Here is a 20,527-nt window from a genome sequence, read left to right as displayed (position 1 = left end):
ACTCCTATCATTGAACTCTCAGTTCACGATACCAGAAATAGAGGATGCAATAGCCTCACTACCCAATGGCAAATCGCCAGGGCCTGACGGGTTCTCTAATGAATACTTCAAAACATTCAGATCCCACCTTGCACCACATATGCAATCTGTCTTTACCAGAGCGGCGGACACCGCGTTGTTTCCCCCAGAAATGCGTATAGCATACATTGTCCCTGCCCAAACCAGGCAAAGAACCTACCACACCATCTAACTTTTGCCCGATTTCTCTGCTTAATACAGACGTCAAAGCCTACGCTAAACTTATAGCCAAGTGACTAGCAGACTTTATCCGTTCCTTATAAAACGCGACCAGATGGGCTTCGTGAAGGGGAGACAAACCTCAGATGCCACTAGGCAGATCATTAATATAATCCATCATGCTGAGCGAACCAAAACGCCTTCTGTGCTGCTTTCTATAGACGCAGAGAAGGCGTTTGACAGAGTACACTGGAATTACATGTCAACAACTTTGTACAAGTTTGGTTTATGTGATCGTATATTGAATGCAGTGCTGGCCCTGTACTCCTGCCCCTCGGCACAGGTGTACACGTCTAGCATGCTCTCCACTCCCTTTCAGATAACTAATGGAACCCGCCAGGGTTGCCCTTTATCCCCGACGATATTCAGTCTCATGACTGAACCCCTGGCGGAGGCCATTAGAACGCATGTCGATGTTACTGGTTTTCGATTTAAATCTACTCACCATGTTATAAACTTATTTGCAGATAATGTGATACTGATGTTAACGAAACCACTTACCTCACTTCCTAAGGTACATGACATACTAAAATCCTTTGGTGACGTTTCATACTATAAGGTGAACTTCTCCAAATTCCTCATCCTCAATCTAGGGGTACCAACCAATGATTGTCTTCAATTAAAACAAACACTTCCGTATTCGTGGAGCAATAGCGGTATACCATACTTGGGCATCACCCTGACTAACAATACTAGCTCACTAGCAGATACCAACCTAAAGCCCCTTATAACTAAAACAGAAACCCAATCTAACCACATAGTCAAAAAGGAAATATCTTGGTTGGACAGGCTAGCAGCATTTAAAATGCTAATACTCCCACAAATCCTCTATATTTTCAGAGTGCTCCCGATAATCATTCCTGCTCTATACTTGAAGTCCCTTTCAGGCATTCAATGGAAACTCCTGTGGGGAATGAAGAAAGCGAGGTGCTCACGAACTAACTTACTGTCTCATAAAATGGCAGGAGGTGTAGGCTTAATCGATATACACAATTACATGTGGGCTACTAGACTTGACCAACTCAAATATTGGTTTTCCTCCACTGAGGTTCCTCTCTGGGTAGAAATAGAACAATTACTAGCCCCTATACCAGATTTGCCTGCGGTTCTAATGGGAGACAATTGGTTACCATGGAGTACCAAGAACTTGCCCCCAACTATCTCCATATCCCTACAGGCTTGGAGATTTCTCCTATCCCGCAAACTTAGCAATACTACAGCTGTAGACTTTGCCCTTCCCTTAAGTTTGATTGAAGCCAATGTTCCAATGCTATCATAATAATAATGTGAGAGGATCAATTTTAAAATAGGCTTCATCTTTAGGTTTTGTTGTTAAAGTAAAAATAAAAATTAAGTTTTTATCCAAAGGAATGTTATAAGGAATAAATCAACATGAATCAACATGTAATGCAATTAAACAATATGGTTTTCCCAGGAATCACAGTATGGTATGATGAGAAAAACACTCCGGGGGTTGCTATAGCAACCAGCACACAACCCATAAATAACGATGAGAGCGGGGTCACTGACACCTTTGAAAAAGTCACGTGTCTAGTGATGATACGCGTGAGGGAGAAGTAGCCTGTCAGCTCTTGTCAGTGTGCAGCCTGCAGTGATCCTGAATAGCAGCAGCACGGAGGAACACGAAGGCAATGATTTCTACTGACCATACATCAGTGAAATGCGATCTAGATTTTTTACATCATGTGAGTGGATCTATTGGGCTCTTTGTTAACTTTATTTAGTAGAAGTTATGTGCGCAATGGTCTTGTCCCACTTTTGTATTTCATGTGGGGGAAAGCATATGAACAGGAGAAGTGGAGATTAGATGATCCTAGCTGGTGGATGTAAGCCTATCCTCTGCTGATTAACCCAGACTCAGTAAGCCTTGTTTAAGCACAGATAAGAGGTATCTTCTAACCTGCAAAGGAATCACCTTTTCAAGTAAGGTGTATGGGAATCCACACAATTGTAATCCTTTTATAATTGTTACCAACTACATATTTATTGAATATATCTGTTTTAATATATTTTTCACTCTATTTTTTCACCACCTTTTTCCACATATTTTTGTTTGTTTATTATTTCACAAGAACAAATGGTGAACTAACTTTTGGATTTGTATTCTGGGAGGTCTCCAATTAGACTTTCATAGCAGACTTTTCAACACATTGTATTTATATTTATTTATATTATGCTAATCACTGTTCAAGTTTTTGTATAGTTTGTAACAAAGTATCCACAAGTAGAATGTGACCTGTCAGCACATTGAATAGTAGGATATCCTATAGATATTACAAGCGCATCACTTTATCTATTTTGGGGTGCAATTCCACATATAATCATGCCATGTTTGAAAAATATATCATTTAGTGACAACTTTGTGTAAAAAAATTTTTTTGTCATTATTTAATCGCTTGGGACAAAAAAATTAAATATTCAATGGACTCAACATGCCTCTCAGCAATTTCCTTGGGGTGACTACTTTTCAAAATGGGGTCATTTGGGGGGTTGTGCTGCCATTTTAGCACCTCAAAAAATGAGATAGGCAGTCATAAACTAAAAGCTGTGTAAATTCCAGAAAATGTACCCTAGTTGTAGACGCTATAACTTTTGCGCAAACCAATAAATATATGCTTATTGACTTTTTTTTACCAAAGACATGTGGCTGAATACATTTTGTCCTAAATGTATGACTAAAATTGAGTTTATTGGATTTTTCTTATAACAAAAAGTAGAAAATATCATTTTTTTTCAAAATTTTCGGTCTTTTTCTGTTTATATCGCAAAAAATAAAAATGGCAGAGGCAATCAAATACCATCAAAAGAAAGCTTTATTTGGGGGTAAAAAAAGACACAAATTTCATTCGGGTACAACATTGAATGACCGTGCAATTACCAGTTAAAGCGACGCAGTGCCAAAATGTAAAAAGTGCTCTGGTCAGGAAGGGGGTAAAACCTTCCGGGGCTGAAGTGGTTAAGGAAATAAGGAGGATGATTTCTGCACTGCTGCAGGATATCATTTCTCACAACCAGACCACACCATGGCAGACATGAATATTTTAGTTCCTAAAAGGAACTTTAAAACTACTCAGGAAAAAACTTTTAAACTAAGAATTAGAATTCCATTTCACACAAAATGATAATGTGGACCTCAGTTTTCTAAATCATTATCCAACAACTTTACGACCCACCTCTCACCTCTGTTAATGTTACTCCCCCTCCCAGTGTATAGCCTTCTCCCTGCCTTATCTTACTAAATATCCAAGTTGAATTACCATTGCTGTGTACCTTTGTGTTTTTTTTTCTCTTTTTTCTCTCAGAGATTGTCTTACTTAACACTCTGCTAAAAAGGCGTGTATTAGTACTTACTTGGGCCTTGAAGATGGGGCATTCCTCAAAAGCTTGTGCAGAAAATTTGGATGTTGGTGCAAATTTTAAAAAAAATGTTTGTTTGAGAAAACATTTCCATCCTGCTCCTTTAAATTTTCTTGTCACTGTTTTATTGCTGTCTGTGTCCCTGTTATTGATATTCACTATGTCTATATGTTCTGGTGAGAACCAGGACTGTAAGTGAGGAAAAATCCAAGAATGTGGGAACAGGTGAAATCTACCAATTGGGACAGTAATATCTGTTTAGAAGAGGATTTACTCACTTTGGAAAAAAAATCATTCTATATCCTGTGGCAGGTATGTATTATTTTACTGTATATGCGTTATTGCGGAATTAAATAATGCCTTGATTGCCATTGCATTACCCTAGACACAATGTCAGAAGATGGGATGTACCAAGTTATGGCTTTATATTATTAAAGGGATAGAGATAAAGAGCCACATTACCTCAAGACTTCCACTGGCAGAGTAGGCAGCATATGCGTTCAAAAACTCTTCACTTTTGCTCTCTTTACCACAATCTTGTCCACTTGGATAATAGCACTGGCCTTTCTTCAGAATGATTGTGTTTGGAGAAGAGCTTGGTAGGTCAAGCAACACTGAATAATTTACTAACTGAATTTCTTTTAAGCCTATTGAAGTCCACAAAAGTGCAATTTTTTTCATTGGGTCTGAGTTTGTTTTATTGACAGAAATCTCTGTGAAATATCTGGAAGGCAAAAAGATATGATTTTTGTTTGCATCTGCAATATAATTAAACATGTATGAGACAGTTTTCTTTATCATAATCTCTGGGCCTTATACAGAAAACAAAACAAGTTTCAACTGCTATCCTTTAATTGACAGATTTTTGAAGTAACAAGCATTGGACATCAATATTCTGCTGTATGGTCTGCTTTAAGTAAACAACATAATACATTAAGGAAAATTGTTATGGATACTTACCGTGATTTTCCTTTCCTGGATCTTCCCCATGTCAGCCTACTATGGGTCAGCTCCGCCCCCTCTGACCCCTCCAGGACCACCTCTTTCTTAGCCCATAAAGGGTGGCTGTCTGCCCACACCAGTGTTCAAAATAAAAAAAAGGCCTCGCGACGGATAAACTGGGTGGGAATCCTAGGCTGACATGGGGAGGATCCAGGAAAGGAAAATTACGGTAAGTATGGATAACAATTTTCCTTATTCCTGGACCTCCCCATGTCAGCATGGTACATGTCATGTACCAAGCAATATTAAGAAGGGAAGGAAGACAAAAAATATAAAATAAGCCAAACCCTCAATGCAATGCTACTCAAATTTTTAATGAGCAACAGCCACTATAATAACCATAAATAACCATAGAGCCAAATGTTTCCTCAGGCGGACAAGCCAAATTAAGCCTGTAATGCCTAATAAAAGGTGTTGGGCGTGCTCCAGCTTGCTGCTCTGCAAACTACCCCAGGGACCACCTTCACGTAAGCTGCCCAGGATGCTGCCATACCCCTTGTCGAATGTGCTTTGATCTCTGAAGAAGGAGGAAGGCCCAGCATTTTGTATGCAATATGTATGGTCTTGACAAACCAGGAAGACACAACTCTGGATGTTGCTGGCATACCCTTTTTAGGCCCCATTGGGAAAACCTACAGCTGATCTTGTTTTCAAAAGCTTTTAGTCCATTTCAGGTAGGTTGAAACCGCAGAGGCCAGGTCTAACCTACTCCACTCATCATCAGATGTATCCGCCGGAAAAGCAGGGAGAATGACCTCCCAGTTCATATGAAATTATGTGGCCACCTTAGGTAGAAAGCTCGGTATCGGCCTAAGGACTATCTTGTCTGGGAGCGCCAAACAATATGGTTCTTTAGATGAGAAGGCGCACAACTCGGAGACTCTTCTGTTCGAAGCAACGGCTAGTAAAAAACAAAATCAAAAAACTGTTAAAGGAAATAATGAACAAGAGAAAGCTTGATCAAACTAAGGAACCAGCAATGTTCCCAAGACTAGTGTTAAATCCTCTTTTGGAAAAACTATTTCAATGGAGGTCTGATTTTTATGGCTGCCCCTAAAAATCAGATCACCAACGGATGTAGAGCATATCTTGTACACGACATAGCCGACAAGACAGGGATTTGACCCTTCAGGGAATTATAAGCTAACCCTTAGAGACCACTCTGCAGAAACTCCAAAATGTTAGATAATGAAGGAGATCCAAGGTCCCAACCCCTTTCTGTAGTATTCCATATCCGGTGATAGGTTACATTCGTGGACCTCTTACGAGCCTGTGATAATGTCTCCACTACACCGCCCAAGAGACCCAAGCCAGTTAAAGGCCCCCTTTCACTTCCAAGTCATTAACTTCTTCCTCCTGCGGTTCGGGTGTCAGGCTTCAATCTGCAGAAGGAGATTTTGACAAGGAGGCAGTGGGATTGGTGAGCCCAACTTTATCCTCCAAGCCAGAGGGAACCACGGCTCCCTGAACCAGTAAGTTAGGACTACTATTGCTGTGACCCTTTCTCGCTGAATCATCAGCAGGACTTTGAGAGGCAATGGAAGCGGCGGGAACACATACACCAAGGGGAAGTTCCAAGACCTGGATAGAGCACCCTGACCCAACGCCTGTGGATGCCAGGTCCGGGAGAAGAAGCAAGGCAGTTGACAATTCTCCTCCAATGCCATAAGATCTATCGAAGACATCCCCCAGACCCTGAAGATCTTGCATAGGTACTTAGTGTTGAAGCCCCATTCGTTGTGATTCCCATATCCTCGACTCAAGCGATCTGCTAAAACATTCCCAGGCCCTGGGAGATAAGATGCTGTAAGAGAGCCGAGATTCTTCTCTGCGCATAGGAAGATTGACATGCCACCTGAAGGAGAGGGCGACTTCTTGTGCTCCCTTGATGAGACACGTAAGCCACCGTAGATTTGTTGTCCAAAAGAATCTTGACAGCTCGACCTCGCAACATTGTACACCAATGCCAGAAGTCTGCCAGGCAAAATAGGTGAGCTGGAAGCTCTGGTGCATGAGGAGAGCTATGATGTAATCGGTATTGCTGAAACTTGGCTTCAAACCTCACATGACTGAGCTATTAATATTCCTGGATATGCACTCTTTCGGAGAGATGGGGTAAAAAGGAAAGGTGGTGGGGTCTGTCTCTATGTGGGAAATGATCTCAAAGCAGATGTGAAAAAGGACCTAGTTGATGGAGAGTGTGATGAGTCTGAAGCATTATGGGTGGAACTGCATATAGATGGGCGTAGTTCAAAGTTAATCATTGGAGTTTGTTATAGACCACCCAATGTTAACAAGGAGGTGGAGACTCAGCTCCTTGCACAGATGGAAAGGGCTGCAAAGGTTGGGACGGTGATAATAATGGGGGATTTTAACTACCCAGAAATTGGCTGGAGTAATGGCAATGCTGGGACAGTTAAAGGCAAACATTTATAAACCTATTACTGGACAATTTTATGGTCCAGTTTATTTAGGCCCCAACTAGGAATGAAGCTCTGTTGGACCTGGTAATCTCAAACCATGCAGAGCTTATTACTAATGTCCAGATAAAGGAACACCTGGGTAGCAGTGATCATAACATGATTTCATTCATTGTTAGCTGTAAACAACAAATACTTACGGGAAAGATAAAAACACTTAACTTCAAGAGAGCAAATTTTCCAAGGATGAGGGCTGCTCTCCAGGATTTAGACTGGAAGGGAATATTTGCATTGTTAAACACAGAACAGAAATGGGAATTCTTCAAAAAGACTGTTTGGGACCTTACTGCAAAGTATATTCCCATGGGCAATAAGTTTAAAAGGCTAAAAACAAAACCTATGTGGCTCACGGCCAAAGTTAAAAAGGTATAAACAATAAGAAAAGAGCTTTTAAAAAATATAAAAATGAAGGAACACTAGTGTCATTTAAATGTTACAAATAATTTAACAGAATATGAAAAAAGGAAATCAAGGATGCAAAAATTCAAAACGCATGACAGATTGCAAAAGATAGTAGGACAAACCCCCAAAAAATCTTCAAATATAATAATAGTAAAAAGGTCAGGTCTGAGCATGTAGGCCCTTTACAAAATAATCTAGAGTGGGTGACTGGGGACAAAGAGAAGGCTAATTTATTAAATACTTTCTTCAGTTCTGTGTATACAAAAGAGCATGGGGGAGCTCATGTCCATAATGGGGGTGGTATTGACACAGCCCTGAATGATCTACAATGGCTCAAAAGTGATATGGTCCAGAAATATTTAGAATAAAGGTGGATAAAGCACCTGGACCTGATGGCATCCACCCACGGATCTAAAAGAATTGAGCTCTGTAATTTCAAAGCCATTGTATCTAATTTTTAGGGACTCATTAATGAGGGGAATAGTACCACTGGATTGGCATAGGGCAAATGTGGTGCCTATATTTAAAAATGGATCAAAGTCTTTACCAAGTAACTATAGACCTGTTAGTTTAACTTCTATAGTCGGGAAGATACTGGAGCGTTAAATAAAAGACCACATAGAGGAGTTCTTGCTGGAAAAAAACTTTTTAAGCAATGGACAGCATGGATTCAGCTGATTTCTTTTTATGAAGAGGTAAGTAAAACCTTGGACAGAGGGGTGGCTGTGGACGTGGTATACTTGGATTTTGCAAAAGCGTTCGACACAGTTCCCCACACATGGCTCATGTGTAAGGTAAAATCTACAGGCTTGGAAATATCAGTTTGTAAATGGATAGAAAACTGGCTAAAAGACAGAATTCAGAGAGTAGTGGTTAATGATTCTTACTCTGAATGGTCTAAGGTTATCAGTAGTGTACCCCAAGGTTCAGTGCTGGGACCCTTACTTTTTAATATCTTTATAAATTATATTGGGTCTAGGATCCAAAGTAACACTTCTGTCTTTGCAGATGACACCAAGCTATGCAGTGGAATAATGTCCTTACAGGATGTTTCCAATTTAGAAGCCAACCTCAATGCACTGTCTAATTGGGCGACTATGTGGCAGATGAGGTTTAATGTTGAGAAATGTACAGTTATGCACATGGGGGCTAAGAATATGCATGCATCATACATGCTAGGGGGAGTACAACTGGGGGAATCCATAGTGGAGAAGGATCTGGGGGTTTTGGTAGATCATAAGCTCAATAATAGCATGCAATGCCAAGCTGCGGTTTCCAAAGCGAGCAAAGTCCTTTCTTGTATTAAGAGAGGTATGGACTCCAGAGAGAGATATAATTTTGCCCCTGTTCAAATCATTAGTAAGACCTCATCTGGAATATGCAGTTTAGTTTTGGGCACCAGTTCTCAAAAAGGATATCGGGTGAACTGGAGAAAGTGCAGAGAAGGGCAACCAAACTAATAAGAGGCATGGAGGAGCTCAGCTATGAGGAAAGCTTAGAGGAACTGAATTTATTCACTCTTAAGAAGAGGAGAATAAGGGGGAATATGATCAACATGTTCAAATATTTAAGGGGTCCATATAGTGAACTTGGTGTTGAGTTATTCTCTTTATGGTCAACACAGAGGACACGGGGGCACTCTTCATGTCTAGAGGAAAAGAGATTTCATCTCCAAATACGGAAAGGTTTCTTCACAGTAAGAGCTGTGAAAATGTGGAATAGACTCCCGCCAGAGTTGGTTCTGGCCAGCTCAGTAGATTGCTTTAAGAAAGGCCTGGATACTTTCCTAAATGTACATAATATAACTGGGTACTAACATTTATAGGTGTAGTTGATCCAGGGAAAATCCGATTGCCTCTTGGGGGATCAGGAAGGAAATTTTTCCCCTACTGTAGCAAATTGGAGCATGCTCTGCTGGGGTTTTTTGCCTTTCTCTGGATCAACTGTGGGTATAAAATTGGGTATATTGGATTGTACGATATTTTTTATTTTATTTATTTATTGTTTTTAAGGTTGAACTGGGTGGACTTGTGTCTTTTTTTTCAACCTGACTAACTATGTAACTATGTAACATAGGTTGGAACGCAGAGAGTGTGTCTGACAGCATCCAATCCCAGGAAATTTGAACTCTTCGCCCCACAAAGGTTCCATTGGCCTTGAACCTGCTGTCCCAAGCAGTGTGCCCCACAGCCTGCCAGACTGGCATTGGTCATCACCACTATTGGTTCTGATGCTTTCAACGGAACTCCACGGGAAAGATTGCGAGCTACTGACCACCAAACCAGGGACCAGATTATCGGAATTGGCAGATAGATTTTCTGGAACAAGGAGTGACGATCCCACTGAAGAAGAAAGTTGCATTGAAACCTCCTTCTGCACCACCTGACCCATGGGACTACTGGAACTGTGGCTGATAGAACCCCCAGATACTGCATGCATTCCTTCACCATCATAGAAGGCCTGGCCATCACTGCTTTTGTCTGAGACTGGATCTCCTGGACCTTCCTCTGAGGAAGAGAAACACGACCCCGATCCATGTTGAATTGTACTCCCAAATACTCCAACATTTGGGTCGGATGCATCTGGCTCTTCCGTAAGTTGATCAACCAACCGAAAAGAGCTAGTGTTTTGCAAGTGAAATTCACGTAAACTAGAAGGAGCTAATTTGATGGACCCAGAAGTAGCATGTCATCTAGATAATGGAATATTTGCACTCCCTTGACTCTGAGAGTCGCGACGACAGCAGACAGTAGCTTTGAAAACGTTCTCGGAGTCGTGCAGAGACCGAATGGGAGACATTAAAATTGAAAATGAGAGCCTTCTACGGAAAACCTGAGAAAGCGATGGTGAGATGCGTCTATGGAAACATGAAGATACACATCTGCCAGATCGATGGAAACCATCCAGTCTCTTGATTCCACAACCGAAATGATCATTTCCAATGACTCCATTTTGAATGGTGGAACCTTCATGTAAGAATTCAGGACTTTGAGGTCAAAAACTGGTCCAAAACCCCCTGAAGCCTCTGGGACCAAAAACAGAGGGGAACATACTGTTTGACCCAATTCGTGCCTTGGAACCGGAAGGATGGCCCTTGCTGCAAACAGCTCCCCTATGTATCCTTGTAAACATTGGTTCCTTTCCGAATCTGTAGGAAGTCCAGTTTCTACGAACAAGGTCTGAGGGGGGCTTGTTCTGAACTCGAGATGATAACGTGATCAAGTGATGGCTACAATCTGGCTCCCTTCCACTGTCTGAAAAACCTGTCTGTAAGCACTGGCCTCTCTGAATTTCATCTGTTAAAGCAAAAGGGCTGCTGTTGACTTTTCTCTTCTGTGGGATTTAGGTCAGATCTGCCACCGGAAACCCCCTGAATTGCTGATTCTAAGTCTTCCCGAAGAGTAGCTTCCCATCGAATGGAACCGAACACAGACTGTGCTTAGAAGCCTTATCGGCCGACCAATGCTTCAACCATAAGGCTCTGTGGAATGACGGAATGAGCCATTATCTTGGCTGTCATCTTGACCTGGTCGACAGCCACTTCAGCCACAAACTCTACAGCAGTCTTGAAAACTGCAAAGGAGAAGAACTGCCACTTCCCAGACTTTCATCCGAACATCCATCCACCAGCTCCGATACCCACACTCTAAGGCTGGATTCACACCCATGCACTCCCAGCGCTCCCTGCATTCTCGAGACCAGCACCACAGAACGTGTTCCATAGGAGACCATGGTAAATGGACGGTAGTGGAAATCCACAAAAAGCACCAAAAACGCACAGATGCAAATCCAGCCCAAGTGCTGCTGCCACATAAGTGAGTGCTACCACCAGTCTGCAGGCTGCTCCGGCCAAACTATACAACCTTTTTAGGTCTGCATTTATTCTGCGATCCATAGGATCTCTAAAAGAAGCTTAATGTGGCGGGCGAATCTACGTAATGAAGCATCCACATTAGGCGTAATGTCCCAAGGGGTACAGCTTTGATATTCTATTATGCACATTGAGCTTCTTTCCAGGCCCCACTCACTCATCTGCAATTACTTCTTTAATTTCAGAAATGAATGGGAAGGAAGGTAATGATTTCTTTAAATATGGGTAGTATCTTTGCTGTTTCTTTGGAGGCGATGATTCTTCCTGCCACTTCATCGCATCCTTAACAGCCTCCACCAAGGGGGGAACCAGTGCAAAAATCAAACGTATGTGATTCCGAAACCATTTCAGACTCAGATGGATCCAAATCGCTATCGACTTCAGAGTTAAAATGCACTGAAAACACATGATCTGAATCTGCAGATGCTGAAAATACAGCAGGATGAGCAGGATTTCTTGAAACACTCTTTAACCCTTCCTTGACTGCATGCTTAATGTAGGATTTAACCTGGCGTGCTTTCACAGCATTGTCCTGAGCCACCTCCTTGAAGCATAATGCACATATCCGCTTTCCTCTGAGGACCTCAGTTGAGCAGGCCCAACAGGATCTTTCTTCTGCCTGGGTTGGCGATGAAGACCTATCTGAAGGAGAGGATCTTATTCTGTGTCTGAGCCCTGATTTGCTCTTTCTAGAGGCGTTCTGATGTCTTGACCTCTCTTGGCTCAGGTCCGAGCGACTAAAGTGAGGTAAGGGCGAGGGACATCTGGAATGCTGTGACAACAGGCATCTATCCAGCTGCATGCAACTCTGCGATTTGTCATGTCTAATCCCTTTTTAACTCCTTTGAGGCTGGAATGCTGATTTGGAACCTCTTTGCGGTCATTTATCCTGCACTGGGCCCTTCTCTCTGTAAAACACAGAGGATGTGCTCTCTTTAAAAAATAAACAAACTTTTTTTTAAACAAAAAATAAAATAAATAAATACATTTAAAATAAACTTCTCCATCCGATTCTTCAGTGCTAAGGCAGCTAGGCAGGCAAAATTCCCCAGACCTATAATGCACAGGATAATAAAAACACTCTGACAGACAAGTAACACAGCAGTAAGTAATGAGAGTCCTGGAAGGAGACTTACCAGAGCAGAGCAGAGCAGCAGATTGATCAGCTGGAGGCTGAGATTAGCCTAGAGGTCAGAGCCTGCTGCAAATCAGCAGTGAGCATTCTGGTGTTTTCTAGGCAACCCAAAGAGGAAGCTGCCTCTGACCTCACCTGCTCAACTCTGAGCTTCCTGAAAGGAATACATGTGGAGGCGGTGAACTACAAGTCCCAGAGAGCCAAACCACTGCCTGAACACACAAAAACATGGAAGGAGCGAGTGCCAGCACCTACCTAACGAAGGTATATACAGTCATTTATACTGCCAGTGACCTTTGCCAGTAATACACAGTCATTTATAGTGTACCATACAATCCCAGCACCACTGGAACCCACCTCCTCAGGAGATTTACAGCCTATATGGGGGTGTCTTCTGAAGCGGGTGAGGCTGAACCCGAACAGGATGGATGGTGGATGGAGAGAAAAAAAATAAATAAAGAAAAATAAATAAAGAAAATAATAAAAATAAACTTTAAAAGGCGTCCGGAGCGAGGATGAAAAAAGAACACTGGTGTGGGCAGACAGCTGCCCTTTATGGGCTAAGAAACAGGTGGTCCTGGAGGGGTCAGAGGGGGTGGAGCTGACCCATAGTAGGCTGACATGGGGAGGTCCAGGAAAACTCATTTAAACTATTAATAATTAAGCATACTCTAAGGTATAATTTCAGCAATTTTCTTAATTGATCTAAAAGGAAAATTACAATACTGCTATTGGCACACAGGCATATACCAATGTACAATGTACAAATAAATTATTAATTGATATAAACCGTATACTAGAAAGGTTTCTCATGTAAGAAAGATGATAAGGATTCAAGTTTCAAATTTCCTCTCTCCTAGTTATTTAATATACATTAAAAATGTAGTTTTAGTACCACATCCATGTTTATACATAAATTGTGTGGTAACCCTGTACAAACATAGATATATCATTATGCTATGTTTGTAACTAAAGAATGGTAGCCATATTTTATAAGTGCTAATCAATTTTTTACCTGAAGACTGATCAAAATTAAATAAATTCTGTTATTTAGTTGAAAATATCACAACAAAAAAGAGATAGGAAACCTATTTTTCAAGCGAAGGGGACTTTATTGGCACAACATGAGGCAGCTTGTATTAAAAATAACAATATTATTTTTCCAACGGTTAAAAACATGAATATAAAATGATTATAACAACCTCTATACACATAATGACCAATAGGTACCCAACCCAGATATAGAGATTCACATCCAACCAAGAAATATTATATTAGTATTGTAAGGTCCATAATAAGTTGCTGTATAACTTATGGTATAAGCATGGGTGTCAGGAACAATGTCCACAATCACTCCATTCTAGAAAGTAAACGTTTTTTGCAAACATTTCTTGCTTTCTCAGGACTGCTTGGATGGGTGCTGTTATAAAGTTCAAAATACAGACAATATGTAAGTATACTGCATGTTTTTAAAACACACAACATTTAAAGTACAGTGTGTTTATTTATATATATTTAATTTAAATAAATTTAAAATGCAGCAGTTGCAGGGGGTCATTTCCTTGAGGATCATTTATACCAAGGTAGGCACTGATGGGACTTATAAAGTTTGAGATGTTATATTCTTTGCTGTATGGTATTAGGAATTATATATACATTATATCACAAAAGTGAGTACACCCCTCACATATTTGTAAATATTTTATTATATCTTTTCATGTGACAACAGTGAAGAAATTACACTTTTCAAAAACGTAAAGTAGTGAGTGAACAGCTTGTATAATAGTGTACATTTGCTGTCCCCTCAAAATAACTCAACACACAGCCATTATTGTCTAAACAGCTGACAACAAAAGTGAGTACACCCCTAAGTGAAAATGACCAAATTGGGCCCAGTTAGCCATTTGCCCTCCCCGGTGTCATGTGACTCGTTAGTGTTACAAGGTCTCAGGTGTGAATGGGGATCAGGTGTGTTAAATTTGGTGTTCTCGCTCTCACTCTCTCAAACTGGTCCTCTGGAAGGTCAACATCGCACCTCATAACAAAGAACTCTCTGAGGATCTGAAAAAAAGAATTGTTACTCTACATAAAGATGGTCTAGGCTATAAGAAGATTGCCAAGACCCTGAAACTGAGCTGCAGCATGGTGGCCAAGATCATACATCGGTTTAACACAACAGGTTCTACTCCGAACAGGCAAAGCAGTTGAGTGCACTCAGCATCATATCCAGAGGTTGTCTTTTGGAAATAGATGTATGATGCCAGCATTGCTGCAGAGGTTCAAGGGCTGGGGGGTCAGACCATATGCTGCACACTGCATCAAATTGGTCTGCATGGCTGTCGTCCCAGAAGGAAGCCTCTTCTAAAGATAATGCACAAGCAAGCCCACAAACAGTTTGCTGAAGACAAGCAGGCTAAGGACATGGATTACTGGAACCATGTCCTGTGGTCTGATGAGACCAAGATAACCTTATTTGGTTCAGATGGTTTCAAGTGTGTGTGGCGGCAACCAGGTGAGGAGTACAAAGACAAGTTAGTCCTGCCTACAGTCCAGCATGGAGGTGAGAGTGTCATGATCTGGGGCTGCATTAGTGTTGCCGGCACTGGGGAGCTACAGTTCATTGAGGGAACCATGAATGCCAACATGTACTGTGAAATACTGAAGCATAGCATGATTCATCCCCTCGGAGACTGGGCCGCAGGGCAATATTCCACCATGATAACGACCCCAAACACACCTCCAAGAGGACCACTGCCTTGCTAAAGAAGCTGAGGGTAAAGGTGATGGACTGTACAAGCGTGTCTCCAGACATAAAATATTGTGTGATCTTGCGCATGACCTCGGTGACTAAAATAACATGACAATAGTGACCAAACAATGGTGATAAACATCTAAATGATCAAACACAATGATGATAGCACTGGTGATAATATAATGAAAACTAAATAATCCACATGCTGCTAAAATCCTCAAGCTGGTAAAAAACCTCTGACCAATGAAAAATCAAATATATGCAGTGCAAAGTTCTTAGGCTTATCTATAAGCAACTCCAATGTGCAAAATGTTCAAAAAGTAAAAAAAGTAAAAAAAAAATCAACTATAAAAACTCCAATGTGGAAAAAGTTCAAGAATCTTCACAGTGAGATAGAAAAACACATATCATGTTGACTGTAGTTCAGATAGTTGAAAATGTATTAAATATGTCTATCCAATATACAATTACGCTGCGCAGTAGAAAAAAATTATAGCAAACTGATGAAAAAGAAAGATTAGGTGTTGCTGATAAATTAATTTTTTTCCTATGTAGGTTGAATAAAAAACTGATGACCAAATTTGTTTTGATTAACTATAATGTAACCATCATACTGGCTTCAGACTTCCTCCAGGTAGCAGAAGGATAGAATTTCAAGCACGGGGGGGGGGGGGTTTCTTTTTGCAGGCTTAGGAAAATATCATACCCACCATAATTCATCTGCAGTAACACTAGTCAGTCAGTACCGCAGTTATCTAAAGGCTCATATAAGGTATGAGCTCTCTGTACAGTACTTATTTAGAGCAGAACTAGGGAATATAATTTTCTAAAGGGTTTAGGTCTAAGTAAATCTTCTGGGTTCAACAGGCCTTCATTTTTTAGCAGTGGACCCTATATAACTACAATTTATACTTGGAAAAACAATTATTATTTTTTTTACATTGTTTATTTTCAAGGTTTTACAATAACACAACAGTACAATACAAATGTGTCTGAAAATGGATATATGTGGGTACTTCATTATTACCCCCATTATTATGCACCGTACACACGGTCGGATTTTCCGACGGAAAATGTGTGATAGGACCTTGTTGTTGGAAATTCCGACCGTGTAGGCTCCATCACACATTTTCCATCGGATTTTCCGACACACAAAGTTTGAGAGCAGGATATAAAATTTTCCGACAACAAAATCCGTTGTCGGAAATTCCGATTGTGTGTACACAAATCCGACGGACAAAGTGCTACGCATGCTCAGAATAAATAAAGAGATGAAAGCTATTGGCCACTGCCCCGTTTATAGTCCCGACGTACGTGTTTTACGTCACCACGTTTAGAACGATTGGATTTTCCGACAACTTTGTTTGACTGTGTGTATGCAAGACAAGTTTGAGCCAACATCCGTAGGAAAAAATCCTAGGATTTTGTTGTCGGAATGTCCGAACAAAGTCCGACCGTGTGTACGGGGCATTACAGTTATATTATATTATCTTGCAACATGCAACAATGCATTGATCACAGTATATCAAAGTTCAGCTACAAAAATATGCATTAATTTTCAAGTAAAGAAAAATAGAAATAAATGTAACATTTAAACCATGTGTTTTTATCTTTTTATTATGTACGAGTCTAGTGTGTAGCAAGTGGTGCGTGGTCAGAATGAGCATCTGAAATGTATGATTGTGTGTGCTTGCTGGTTTGTGGGAATACGTCATGACCGAACTCAGGCCTCTGAGAAGCTCTTTTTCTGTCACATGCACCTTTCGTACATTTTGCCTTTGAGCATGTTTTCAAGCATATCTATTCACTTCAAACTGTAGAGTCTGAGGGAAAGGGAGAAAATGGGACCAGGTGCAGAAGAAACAGGGGAGGAAAGGGAGAAAATAATTAAAACTACTTCTTATGATAGCCCTCCATATGGATTGGGTGAATAGATCAGTGAAGAGAGTCTGCAAGTATAAAGGTTATTTAGTCAGTAATATACTCCACTCTCTATCCATTCATCTTAATTTTATTTATGGAATTCTGAAATATTGTCCAGGCAAACCATGTATACATTAATTGTATAAGCCTACACTGTTTGGTGTGGAGGATTAATTACATTTCATGGATATACTGTAATTGATTTATTCTATCAAGACTGTTGCTGACGTCCAGTGTCTAGGGATAACAGCGAGGGTAGCATTATTAAGGTGTTGTAGGAAGGTCTTTGTGCAGTGTTGTACCAATTCAAATCTGACATGTAAAAGATACATTTTGGGTGTGTAGAATATGGAACACCCAGTGATTTTTGTTGGCAATGTATGCATTTTTTTCCATTCAGTTTGTATTTCAAGACCAGAATATAGAATCTATACCACTGTTGTATCTCCAACTAACTGAGGATGTACAGTATGTGGGTTGATATGTATGTAGAATTACAGGGTTGTGGTACCAGAAAGACAACATTTTATAGTTTATTTTCTGATTATAAGCACCAGAAGAGCACTTATGTGCAATTGTACAGATATCCTGCCATCAGCTTTCCATGAATATAGTGTGTACCTAAAATTTCCCATCTTTGTTTAAAAGGTTGACTTTGGGTGCCATCTATTTTCCTAAGGTTGGAGTAAATCCAAGATATTAAATAGTTTTTGTGCCCCTACCTGAATTGACCTTCTCAAATAACAGAGAGTGGTTATACTTAGGCTTATTTGATGGTCACATTAAAGTAGAACTAAAGGCAAAACATAATTACATAGTTAGTCTGGTTGAAAAAAGACACATGTCTATCTAGTTCAACCAATAAAAGGGAAAAAAATTACAATCCTATATACACAATCTTATAGCCACAGTTGATCCATAAGAAGGCAAAAAAAAAAAAAAAAACAGCATCCAATTTGCTCCAGCAGGGGAAAAAATCCTTCCTTATCCCCTAAGAGGCATGTGGATAATCCCTGGATCAAATTTACCTATTATTATCCAGTTATATTATATACATTTAGGAAAGAATCCAGGCCTTTTTTAAAGAAATCTACTGAACTGGACAAAATCAGCTCTTGAGGCAGTCGATTCCACATTTTCACAGCTCTTACTGTGAAAAAGCCTTTCCGTATTTGAAGAATATATTTTTTTTTCTCCAGAGTGCCCTCTTGTCCTTTGTGGTGACCTTAAAGTGAGTAACTCAATACCAAGATTGCTTTATGGACCACTTGTGTACTAATCATGCTTCTTATCAATTTGGTTGCTCGTCTCTGCACTCTCTCCAGTTCCCCTTTTTGTGAACTGGTGCTCAAAACTTTACTGAATATTCTAGGTGAGGTCCTACTGATGTGTACAGGGGTAAAGCTTGTATATGAAAACTTTTTTTTTCATTTTGGATAGAGTAAGGGAGGGTTATAACCCCTGTCAGTTTGTTTGCAATTTATGTCCCATTGGGGAGATTTACCTTAATTTCCTGTCCAAGAGCAAAAACAGGAAGTGAGAGAAAATCCCTCTAGTGAGGGAATTCCTGGTAGTCACCAGGGTCACCAGAACTAGTGTCCCCACTGGAAGATTTTCCCTCTATTACTGTCCTAGGGACAACCCAACATGTGGGATTTTCTTTTACTTTCACTTATGATGATAATGGTAAACAGGACAAATAGAGAGGGTGAATCTCCCTAAAGGGGCAGAGGTAACAACAAAAACCTAACAAGTGTTTTAATTCATCTATAATCTGTTTCAAATTTAAAGAAAAACGTTTTTCCTCTTTATACTTTAAAGAGTGTTGGTTTAGAGAAAAATCCATCATGGAAATTCTCTCAGTACTGTGAATTTCCCTAGTGAAAGTCTGGAGTGAAGGTCTCCCTTTTCAAAAAATGTGCCCACTGGAGGAAGGCATTTGGAAGGCCTTTAAAGCGATAGTAAACCCGCAGATTTGTTTTTTTTTTAAACCTGTAAGGCAAAAGGCATAATGAGCTAGCATACTAGCTCAGTATGAAATACTTACCTTAGAATGAGGCGTCGGCAGGTGATCTCGGTCCACGCTGAGGGAGCGGACATTTTCCCTCAGCACGTCTTTCGGGTATCGCGGCTCCGGCACTGTGTGTGGCCGGAGCTGCGATGTCATCACTCCCGCGCATGCGCGCAGGTGACTTCTTTTGCGCGCAAGGTCCGGCATCTGCCAGATCTTTCAGCCGGAAAACTCAGAGCGCATGCGCCGCTGAAGTCTTCTGAAGACTTCAGCGGCTGCATGCAAGGGGAATATCTCCTAAACCATACAGGTTTAGGAAATATTCTTTTTACCTACAGGTAAGCCTTATTATAGGCTTACCTGTAGGTCAAAGTGAAAAAAAAAAGGGTATACAACCGCTTTAAGAGAAATGTGCATTTCTTGGTGAGAAATTCAGTATTACCAATTAAAGATTTAGGGAGATCCTAATAGCATCATGGCCCCTACCAGGAAGATGGTGACCTGTGGCGTGCATAGCGGGCCACTACAAAAGTGGGTATGGGTAAATTAAGCAACATATTGAGAGTGGCTTTTTAAACACAACCCAAATTAAATTCATCCACTGTACACAATGCTCCACCCTCTTTACACATGGTCAACCTGTATACACTGACCCTCTTTTCCTTCTTATTCATTTTTTAAATTAGTTTTTTTACAATGTATTTTTATTTTTTAATTTTTTATTCACAATGTTGTTGGGGGGGGTCTTTGGTGAAATATCAAGGGTCTAAACAGACCCTTGATGTCTCGCTTTTGGGACAGAGAAACAGACTGGGGACAGATTCTCCAATCCCTTTCTCAGTTTTATTGTACACCAGGTTCCCTTTATTCAACAGCTATTTTTAAAGAGATGCAAGAAACTGAATATTAAATAAGGCAAGAAAACGGTGCTTCAGGTTCTCTTTAGTTTGGCCACTTTACTAAATGCCCAGGCATTAGGTCATGTGATCTCACCAGAAACACAGGTTCAGAGCGCAGATTGGCTGATGTTTCAGTACTTCTCTTACTACAATAATGTAGCCTTCCCATGGGACTACCTCTACCACCCCCAAAAATGCTAAATAACAAAAGAATAAATAAAAAATACCTGTCAGTATACCTGTCAGTAAGTAATTTTAATTGGTTTATAATTAAGGCTGTAGAACTCTATTGAGGTTTAATAAAATTAACAGCTTAACCATTTTAATAACATAAAAACTTGAGCATCTTCACCCTGTAAACCATAATGTAAAAGTCA

At 40.4% G+C, this 20,527-nt stretch overlaps 1 protein-coding gene across 2 annotated transcripts in view; it reads right to left on the bottom strand.

The window, feature by feature from the left end:
- NAALADL2 (N-acetylated alpha-linked acidic dipeptidase like 2) overlaps positions 1–20,527 on the bottom strand; it is a 2,111,880-nt gene that overhangs the window by 1,327,468 nt on the left and 763,885 nt on the right. For both annotated transcript variants that reach the window (XM_073626241.1, XM_073626242.1), the window contains exon 3: positions 4,138–4,399. In XM_073626241.1, coding sequence (XP_073482342.1) covers positions 4,138–4,399 — 262 coding nt within the window. The remainder of the gene's footprint in view (positions 1–4,137; positions 4,400–20,527) is intronic.

The sequence above is a fragment of the Aquarana catesbeiana genome, linkage group LG04 (assembly GCF_042186555.1).
Source record: "Aquarana catesbeiana isolate 2022-GZ linkage group LG04, ASM4218655v1, whole genome shotgun sequence".
Taxonomy (NCBI): domain Eukaryota; kingdom Metazoa; phylum Chordata; class Amphibia; order Anura; family Ranidae; genus Aquarana; species Aquarana catesbeiana.
Note: the sequence above shows the minus strand (reverse complement) of the source record. Positions and strands in the feature narration are given on the sequence as shown.